Below are 11,384 nucleotides of genomic sequence, written 5' to 3'. Positions count from 1 at the left end.
CCTTCAAAACAAATATTGATAGACATTAATAATGATGTCTTAAATAATTTCCATTTCCTCCATTTTTCTGCTTTGACTGGTCAATCTTTTAAAATTGATACATCTCCCGGTTAAGTAAAGCTTGTGTCGAGCAGAATTAAAGTTATTTATTTTCATAAAAGTTTACAATTAAGAATTATAATCTGAAACCATGTTGGAATGGATGTGAATCGTGAGTATGAAGATAACTTTATTATTGAATACTTGAGACCCGTTTAAATCTTTTTATCAACAAAAATATAATTGTTATCTTGATAACATTCATTTCTATTAGTTAAATCTAGCTGTTTATGAAATCTAACTAGATGCAAATTGCTCTTTTTTAAAAATTCCGCCTTATGGGAACTAAGAAATTTTCATATCATCGAAGATTCTGACATACTCGTAACCTGGCAGCCAAGTAATGAGAGACGAGACATGATATATCCATGAAAATTTATAATCTAAACTCAGAATAGAATTCTGATCCCTCGGCGCGCAGGGATCAGAAATAATAATTAACAGGCCAATTACAGGTGGTAAAAACTTATTAGCCTATACAGTATATATGAGTTTGTTACGGTCAATTATGTGAACCGTAAAATGACGTGAACGTCCGTTCATTTACGTGAATGACCAAACTAAAATGACAATAACGTCTTTGACCACGTCACTGTCCAAACACATTAAATCTTCACGTTTCATATGTTTTCAAGTAGCATTGTCGACGATGACCAGGCATTGACGTAAATGATAGTCATTGCTTATTGTTGAATATGTCGATTTTTTTTTTGGTAGTTCATTTTTTTCTAGAGCATCACACACTTACTGTTAAGGGTATTTACTTAGTTATTAATACAAACAAAATATATTTTTTTTTCGGGACCTCCTGGGTCAATATATAAAAAAAATTTAATGAATGTAAACTCTAAATAAGCGTAAACTCCAGTGTAGGGTCTATATTACGTTTCTACCTTTTGGATAAGATGGTGTAGGTTTACATGATAAACAAAGTCTACTGTATGGGCCTATTAATTTAATAAAATAACAATACCCAAAGTAAGGTTATAGTCCTTCCAACTTAATTTGGCAGTTGTCAAAACAGACTAAATTATTTTTCATCCAATTGTAGGGAAAGATATTGGTTATAAAGTATACCAAGTTTCATCAAAATACGTCAACGAGAACAGACTCTATACAGGTCTGAGTAGGCAACTTTAATTATAACCACTCTGTATTTAGAGGTATTTTTAGAGGTTTGTTCCTAAAGAAATTTTCTGTAGGTTTAAAAAAATTTCGTTGTAATTCAAAGCCGAAAATGAAACTTATCATCTGGCGTAATTTTGCATTATTGCTATTGATTAAAGGAAAAAATTGCTAAGTTTAGAGTTTTCTCCCAAATTTATGGAAGTCGCGTAAATAAAAGTTAGGAAGAAAATAATATACAGTATTTTGAAAGTTAAGTATGAACTGAAATTAAGAAATAGCTTGCTAAAATTTTATTCCTTCAAAACGAAAGACGAGAAGTCAGCAGCAGATGCAAGGGCATGTGAATGCAAAACTGATGACGCTAATACTGAAATATTAATAGAAAATGACATGTTAATCTATATATATATATAAATGGACGTGTTTGTCCCTATATTTCATTCTGCAGCCAAAACTACACATCGCACATGAATGGTGATTGTGTGCGATAGTAGCCCCAAGTCTCCCATCGTGCATTATGGTGGTTGCGTCTCGATAGCTATAAGGGTGTGGGAGATATGGGGTTGAAATTGGTTGACTTCGAAAATGTGTAACAATGGAAGTGTTAAGAGAAAGCAGCGTGCAAGATTTACAGGCGCAGATGCGGTTTTTTGCGTTTTTGCAAGAAATCGAACATATTTTTAGACCCATGTAAATATTCTCTAATTAGTCTGGAAACGGGAGACCAAATTCTTGCATTCTGTGTAAATGGGTAAGATTGGCTATAATGTAATCTTAATGTTTTGGAATAGTCGAGGACCGTTATGTGTGAGTAGTGGGGATGGCTTTTGGAGACGTGTGACGCATATGCTTCAGTTGATTTTTCATTAGCAAAAGTGTATGAATAACAGAAAGGTAGAAAGTGAAAAGTGAATAGTGAAGTGTGAGAAGTAAAAATATAAAAAATAATGCCAAAGTGTAAGAAAGAACTTTTGCGGTCTCGAATCATATCGAAATAATCAAACAGAAGAGAAACTTGAAAATTATAGGGAAACACATCGAATCAGAGAAAGATTATGTAGAGGAAGATAAACAGTCTTTTATGTAAAAAAAAAAAACTATATTACATATAAATATACGAACAAATAAAAACCCGGCGAAGCGGGTACTTGCAGCTAGTTATTTAAATAAAATGTTTAATGATTTGAATGATACAGTTGTAGTTATTGCTATTATTTGGATTATTTACACACTTTTAAACTCAACAATTTAGAGGCTTTTTAAAATGTATTTTCTATCATGCTTACGAGTTAAATGTTTTTGGAGGTAACATGCTCCATATTTGGAGGCAAGATTTTACACAAAACTGTAAAACTAATTAACAGATATTTAGAACAGATTGCAAAGCCATTTTTAAAGTAAAATATAAAATTCTCAGATATTTGTATTTCATTTCTAAAGTTTAATTTCTAATGTTTAAATTATTTGTTTTAAAGATAAAAATAAGTGTTGTTAATTAATATTTATTTAATCTTAAATACTAATTATATGTACAAAAATAATAGATAATTTCTTATTTTAGGTATTCCTAGAAAATATTTAATATACACAGTTAAATCATGATTTACAAATGTATTAATCAAACTAATTTGAGTTTCATCATAATCTAATATCCCCCACTCATTCAGGTAACAGAAAATTTGATTTGATTCAGTTATCTACATCAAATTCGTATGTGATATGAAATTTATAGGGTGCTTTTACTAATACTTCACTAAGTAGCTGAAAATAATTGACTATTTAACTGTTTATTTGTACTCTGTAATCATATCTGCATATCCTGCCTACAACTTGGCGAAAAATGGTTTAGTCTGTTTTGACAACTGGCAAGTTTACAAAATACACACAAACACTCCTTAACAAGTCTTATATGAAACAACAAATAAATTGCATCAAGTCCAAATATAAATGTATTGCTACGTTTTCAATAAAGGAGATTGGATTTATTCAAGGAAAGAATACAAAATCTTTCCTCTCGAATAAGATCCTTCTTATTATTACAACATTTTAAAATAATCTGACAATATCAGATAAAATCAATGAGTTAGAATGTTAAAACTTCATAAAATGTCAATTTCTTACAATTTATTTTTATTGAATTTTATTAAAACCTAAAGTTGTATAACAAGTGAAGATTAGGCTGTTTAAATTAAAATTGCCTTCATTTCTAGAGTAAAGTTTACTCAGCTTTGTTTCAAATAAAATAGTGCAACTTTGCCTAAATGGCCCTTGCACCAATAAACTCTATCATCTACCGTTTATAATAAACGAAATAGAATTCATGATAAATACTTAATATTAAAATATCTATAGCTTAAATGTAAATATTCACCTATCTGACAAAAGAACTTACTCTAATTACTTTATTCAAAATTTAATTGTATAAATGCATTAAAAAAAGGTAACAGAATATGAACCTTTTCAAAAAATATTGGTTCATTAAAATCAAGTAAACCAGAAAAGAATTTTATAGAACTTATTAGTTATTGGTTTTGAAATATGTAATATCAACACTTCTCCTTTGGTTAATATAATTTACATATCTGAAGTAGGGTAGTCAGACATCCAGCTTTGAGCAATGTTCTTTTTCAAATCCACTAAAAATCATTACTGTATATGTAATCTCAAGAAATGAAAATTTTATTTTTTATGAGATTCATAAAAAATTATAATTGTATTTTTGGACTATAAACATATTACAATTTCATATTTCAAACTATAAACATATTACATACTCCAGTATGTTTCTTATAGTTTAGCTTAATATGATAATCCTTATTTTTAAGTTTTGGAAAGTTGAACAAGCACATTTTGAATCTTCCATTTTCATATGAAAATAAAAATAATTTAGGCCAAATTTGGTGTTTAAAAAATTTAGGGGTTGCTACAATGATCTGAAAAGTTGCAATTTGTCATAATGCTAAGCATAAGTTTGCTCACTGTTACAACAGAAATCCAACTTAAGTACAGCATACATCCTAAGTTGTGAATGAAAATCAAGCAAAAGTTGCACATTATAAAAGAAGTTCCACTTCCAAAGAAACTGAAAAGTAAAATTATAAAATCTAAGGTAGAAAATTTTTGCTTCTTTACAGTGAATATGTTACAATGCATAAACACATTAATTTAAAATTTTGAAATCATGGGTTAATTTTAACAAATGATTTTGATGTTCTACAGCTTTGATTTTCATCAAAGCTGTAGAAAGTGCCACTGCATGATGATATATTAAAAGTTTTGTTCATTGTCTGAAAATGCAAAAGAATGCAAATTTGGTGCACAAAAAGCCATTTATGGATATTGAGGTTATGAATAAAAGAGTAAGTTGTCTGAAAGATAAAAGACTATGTATATAGCCTACTGACACACAGGCAATGACCTTCTTTTTGAAACTTAGAAATGAACAGTCTAAATAAGCTGTTAATCAAATAAATTTCTTTTTAAATTTTTGCATTACGTTTTATCACAACAGATATCAAAAACCAATTTACTGATATATATATGATTTTGCACACAAATATATTTTATTAATAGTTCAGAATTATGTATTTACCACTTTTAAAAATGTTTTTCTTAATTTTTACTTAAATTGAATGATTAATGTTTTTTATAATTATTATACTGTAGATGATTTAATAGTATATTCTAAGGATGGTTTTATCTAAGTTTATGGAAAATAAGGTAAAATTCTAATCTCTAAACCCAAAAATTTGGGAAATTTAGATGTATGTGTTTTTTTTTTTATAAATCATTCATAATAGAGCAAATATATATTTAAGAAAATTTTGACTTACCAAATTACTGTTAATGTTTATGCTATTAATAGGCTATTAATAGGCAAAAATACAATAAATTTAATTTTTTAATGAATTTATGTAAGAGTTAAACACCTATATTTCTATATAAAATATAGAAAAAATTTTCAGATTCACTTACAATGTGACATATGCATTTCCAAATAGAAGGAAAAATAATTCTTATACGAATTTTATAGAAAACATAGCAAAAATACTGCTTTATTTTATGCATTTTAATTAAATATTATTGAATTAAAAGTATATGAAAACTGTATAGTGAAGCTCCAATTTAATGAAAAATGTATTAAAGATATAAGTTAAAAAAAACACACATATACACACATTGCATGGGAGAATGTGACATATGCATTTCCAAATAGAAGGAAAAATAATTCTTATACGAATTTTATAGAAAACATAGCAAAAATACTGCTTTATTTTATGCATTTTAATTAAATATTATTGAATTAAAAGTATATGAAAACTGTATAGTGAAGCTCCAATTTAATGAAAAATGTATTAAAGATATAAGTTAAAAAAAACACACATATACACACATTGCATGGGAGAATCTCTTTATTTGAGCTGAATCTTCAAGCCAAAAATTGTGGGCATATTTTTTGCCTGATATTAGAATATCAATTAGCAATATAACTTTCCATAATTAGATCATGTTTACAAGAATATTGTAGTCTTTTTTAATGTAGAACAAATTTAATATATAACACAATTATATGGATTGAGAAGTATCCGGTGCATATTTGTTCTTGCAGTTTCTCACTGCCTGTGCAATAAGTGATTAAAGTACATTTTATTTTTGGCATGTACATATAAGTCCCAGTTGATGATATGATCTTAAATAGTAATATTTGTTAAGTTTAAAGGCCAACAATAAAGTCAAATAAGATCATTAACATTTATCAATTTCAATAAAAAGAAATATGAAATACTATAATATACATTACTGATAAATTTTTGCCAAATAAAAATAGAATAGCAACTTTACTTACAGTGGTATTGCTTTAAGATTATTTGAAGCTAAGAGAGTAATCTTATACAAAATTATATCATTATAATTTGAATTAATTTTAGATAAAAAATATTCTCTCAAAATTATCTTTTAAACTTTAGTATCAAGAAAAACACTTGATAAAGAAACACTATTTAAAGGAAAAAAAAAACTTTACATGGCTTCTTAAATAGTTCCAACTTTACTATAAAAATTATATCTGAAAAAGTTACTTAAGAATAAAAACTTTATTATTATTCTTTCTGAACCCATAAATATCTGTATGTGCTTTTTTATTTAAAAAAAATCAAAATAATTACAAAACTTAGCTTAGAGTAATCAGTATCTTCTAAAACCTGATTATATTAAAACAAATTCTGTTTATTTTGAAATGAAGCTGGAGAACATACATGAAGCTGCATAAAGTTTTTTTTTTAAAAAATTTGCATTGCTATTTAAAAAATTGTCTCTAATAGGAAAATTGTTTTTTAAAATGTCTTATTATAAAATAACTTTGAATTAATTTTAAAATAAGTCAATGAAAATAGTCATAATAAAATATTGTTAGCAAAAAAGAAGTCATCCAATTAATAGTGTTGAATTATTAGTAACAACTCAATATTTTTGTTACATGAAATATTTTAAAATAGGAACAAAGCACATTTGAAGAGTAAGTGTAAAAGATAATTTCTGAAAAATATGACAATACATTTACTAAAAAAATAACAACAAACAATACTTATAAAATATTAAGAACAAATTACAGATATATATATATATAAACTCAGCCACAAAAATAAAATCTGTAAATAAACTAATTTTCATTTCAGAAATATATGTACATAGCTTTATAAATATAAGCTTTAAATTTTTGAAAGCTCCATACAACATATACATATAACATTTTTCTTTATTTTTATCTAAGCAAAATTCAATAAATTCGCGAGAAAAATGGAAGCAACTTTTAAGTAGAAGTTTATAAACACACAATAAATATTAACAATTGACATAAAGTTAACATTACTAGTATTTTAGAATATTTTATTAACAATTTGCTTAACATTTATTTAGATATAGCAACAAGGCTCAAGTATAGTATTGTAAAGGTATATACAGTTGGTACAAACTATATATACTAGATATATGCACATAAAGAGAAATTATATAAATGGATGACTTCTAAATTGCTTTATAAAAAGGCCATTAAATTTATTAAAATTGAATTTATATAGAAATATTGTCTATTTTTAATATATATCCATAGAGATTTATTCGTTCAATATACAAGCATGATGATAAAATTCTGAGACAAATCTGATAAAATAATTATCTATTATAATTTCATGTTAAATATATTCTTGGTTCATAAACTACTCAGTATCTTTTATTGCTATTTTTTTTATAATTTTAACATTAATGCACAAAGTAAATTTTATATAAATTTTTTACCAAAACACCTTTTTAACAAGGATGATATTTTTTAATGTTAAACTGAAATTTATAAATATATATTTTTTTATAATTTAAAAATACAAATATTTGCATGTACCAAAACATTTTTTTTTCAAACTGAAAACATCAAAATTTATATGCTGAATGAAAATTTGAAATTTTTATTACCTTAGTTTCTCACTTAAAATTCAAACTCAATACATTAAAAATTATAATTCAATGATTTATGAGTCCAAGAATATACAGTAAATTTTGAAGAACATTCAAAAAGATTTTATAATCATTGTTAAATATAAAATAATAAAAACAGATTTAACTTATTTAACATATTGAAGACAGATAACAAGAATCTTTTATCAAGAAAATTTCAAACTATTTTAAATATTGAATATCCAAAATTGCCAATTAATATATAATAAACATCCCAAAGCTGGTGGTTTAGTATTAATGCACCAGCTTTGGGATGTTTATTATATATTAATTGGCAATTTTGGATATTCAATATTTAAAATAGTTTTTGTAATTGTCGTAATAGTAACTGTAGAAATAGTAATTGTCATAATTAATCAGAATATTATTTTGCTATAGCAAAATAATATTCTGATTAATTATGACAATTGTCTGGTTTAGTGCCAATTAATATTTACAATTCTGTAAGTAAAACTGAATATAAGTTTTGATATTGCTATGTAGTCAAAAATTCTTTTTGAGTGAATTATTATGAGAAAGATGTTTTATTATATCAACTGAATTTATCAAATATAAGAGTCACAGAACTTTATTGTCAAAACTTGTATATAAGGAATACATTATTGCCAATAAAATTAACTTTTGGTTTGTTCTTCCTGGTTCAATATATTTTCAGATGATCCAGTTTCAGTAGTTGGTGGCTGTGAAAACAGACTGAAAGACCATACATCAGAGCCTGGAGTAGTTTCAGTTGTTGGCAGATTGGGATTCCACAAACTGCTTAGCGCATGAAAGGGGTCAAATCCATTTTCATTGTTCAATTGTGATGAATTCTAAAAAAATCACAAATCATTTTACTAATTTTAATTTTATTAAGCAAGGTCATAGATATTTAGAATTTGTAAAAAAAAAAGTAACTTGGTAATAGTTATAATCCCAAAACAAATTCTACATTAATCTTTAAGGTTATAAACTCTATTTTCCTTTAAAATAATTTCTTAAAATAGTATTAACACACAAAATTACCATAATTTCATGTAAATAACCCATGAGCAAATCAATCTGAAAGTGGATGCATGTTATCTGTTGATTTTAAATTGCAATTACAAATTAATCCAATAGTTTCTCTCTTGTCTAAACTTATTAGAACACCTTTAAAGACATAATTATATCTGCAGCATATAAAGGATTTTTCATTTACTTGTGTTATATTTCTGGAAATCCACATATATGGGTTCCACATGTTCTTAAAGAGAGATGCTCTCTTTGGTGGAATTTTAAGGGAATTTTTTTTGGAGCTTTTACCATACAATTTAACAATTGATTCAAAAGTGTACTGCCATCTAGTAAACAAATTGAGTAAATATCATTAAACAGAAAAGGCAGCCAGAATTGATCAAAACAGGTGTAGTGTTTTACCACGATAATGTCAAATTTCACACAAGTTTGGGAACTGGTCAGAAACTGTTATAACTTAGATGGGACGTGCTATCACACCAACAATATTCGCCAGATCGAGCACACTCATATTATTACTTGTTCCAGTCTATACAAATTTTTTTTAACTGTAAGACATTTACTTGAAATGACAATGTCAAAAATCACTTGGATCAGTTTTTTGTAAGCAACGATCAAAACTTTTATGAATGTGAAATCATTCTACTACCAGAAACGATGACAACAAATATTTGACCAAAATGGTTCATAAATAATTCAACAAAATATTTATTTATTATAAAAATATTGTGTTTTTTTTCCACAGAAAAAAAAAATGAAATTACTTTCCAAACAACCCAATAGAAGTGAAATGTCAATTTTAGCATATGATAATTTTCTACAGTGAATAAGAACTAAACATTTGGCTCTCAACCCTGTGCCATTAATTATTGTGGCGTCTATGTATAACCTTCTTAGTAAGATAATTGCCATTTAACTTACATCTGATAAAAACAATCATTCCACTAAATGCTACATCAGCCACATTGCCAATACTAAGTTGTCTCAATAACAGATGCTTTTCAAACATCAAGCATACCATAGATATTACTGACACAATAATAATAAATGATAAAACAGTTTAATTACTATAGTGTTTATGGAATATATTCTATTTCACTTACACAAGTACCTAGTGCTTTACTGGACCAAGATTAAGACATAGCTACAGAAAAATTGTTATTTTTTTTACAAGCCATTTGTGTATGATTTGTGTATGCATCTATATTTTAAAATTTCCTGATTCTGTGACATATTTAGTATTGCAGCATGTTGTACATGCTGTTGTTAAGCTCTAATGTTTTTAGACTTTGTATATACAGTGGTGCCCAAACTTTTCAGTTGGAAGGTCAAATTGAGTACAAGTCATAGATAGGTCACAAATATTCCTATCTAAAGATGCACAATTAATTATTAAAGGACTAAGTATTGAAATGCTTCATTATAGAGCATTTAATACTTCCCCCTTGTTTTAAAAATTAGTTGAATGAGATCCTATCTGTTTCTGATATTTTTGTCTCCAGGTCCACTTTATTTTGATAACAGATAAAAACAATTTGTGAATAAGTAGATAAACAAGCTGTAGATTAATACAGCCTCCATCTATCTGTCCATGCATGTGTGTACTGGGTTTCAAGAAAAAATTCATAACAGCCAATTTTCATAATCCTAACTTACATTTGTAAAAAAATTTGCTATTAAAAATATTTAATCATTTTTCAGACTACAACTTTTGGTTAATAATTTAAAAGATATGACCTAGAAATTTTTATACAATTCATATGACTAAAGTTTATTTAAAATTTAGCAATATAAGTTTGCTTTTATTTTATTTTAACTTTAAAAATATTTAGATTAAACAAACAAAAGAAAATTAAAAGGAGTTCTTTGGTTAAAATTAAATGGATTCTATCATAATCAGAAATGACTTATGACACACACGCACACAAAGTAGAGACATTTTCTTACAGTGGTACAATCAAAAGATAGGATTATTATATAGTAAGACAAAAGTAGATAGATAACATTTTTATTTTAAGACAATTAAAATAATAAACAATTAATATATTTCTAAATATATTGGTATTATTTAAAAATTAATAACTGGAAGTTTTTACATGTTGATTTTGTATAAACAGTGACCTGTTATATTGTGTGAGGACCCAAAAAATGAATTGAAATTAAATAATTATTATTAGAAATTTATTAAAATGAAACTAGAAGAAAAAATCGTCTATTGTTAAAAACCAATCAAAGTTCGAATTAGTTGTGTTAGTCATATGAAATCGCGACGAGAGAAAAAAAAACTTTATTGATGTAAACAGAACGTAATAATTTTAAATGATTAATTAATAATTGTAAACAAACGACCTCCAGTAGAGATGGACCTTTGAAAAGTCGTTCATATGCACATAATTAGAACATAGAAATTTGGAAAAGAGGAAAGATTAATGACGAAAAACGACATCGCGTCCTGTCGTTAAATTTCAAAAACGTCACAGACTAGACAACAATGGTGGAAAATATGAGCGCAAGTTTCAAAGTTCCATCAACATTTTGCAGCCAGAATAACGGATGGTGTCAAGTAGATTCTTCAAGGCGGATCTTTCTCGTGACTCGAAAAGGAATCGTTTTTCGCTTAGAAACAGACGAGGGAGCCAATCAGAAAACAAATT

At 26.5% G+C, this 11,384-nt stretch overlaps 1 protein-coding gene across 2 annotated transcripts in view; it reads right to left on the bottom strand.

The window, feature by feature from the left end:
* Positions 1-8,035: 8,035 nt before the first annotated feature.
* Positions 8,036-11,384, bottom strand: part of LOC111625911 (transmembrane protein 131-like) — a 52,546-nt gene continuing 49,197 nt past the window's right edge. The window contains exon 15 of one of the 2 annotated variants that reach the window (XM_023369174.1): positions 8,036-8,546. In XM_023369174.1, the coding sequence (XP_023224942.1) occupies positions 8,349-8,546 (198 nt within the window). In that variant the 3' untranslated portion in view covers positions 8,036-8,348. The remainder of the gene's footprint in view (positions 8,547-11,384) is intronic. The other variant, XM_023369175.1, reaches the window with a different exon arrangement.

Source organism: Centruroides sculpturatus, unplaced genomic scaffold (assembly GCF_000671375.1).
Source record: "Centruroides sculpturatus isolate CEXI.00-Female unplaced genomic scaffold, Cexi_2.0 scaffold452, whole genome shotgun sequence".
Taxonomy (NCBI): Eukaryota; Metazoa; Arthropoda; class Arachnida; order Scorpiones; family Buthidae; genus Centruroides; species Centruroides sculpturatus.
Note: the sequence above shows the minus strand (reverse complement) of the source record. Positions and strands in the feature narration are given on the sequence as shown.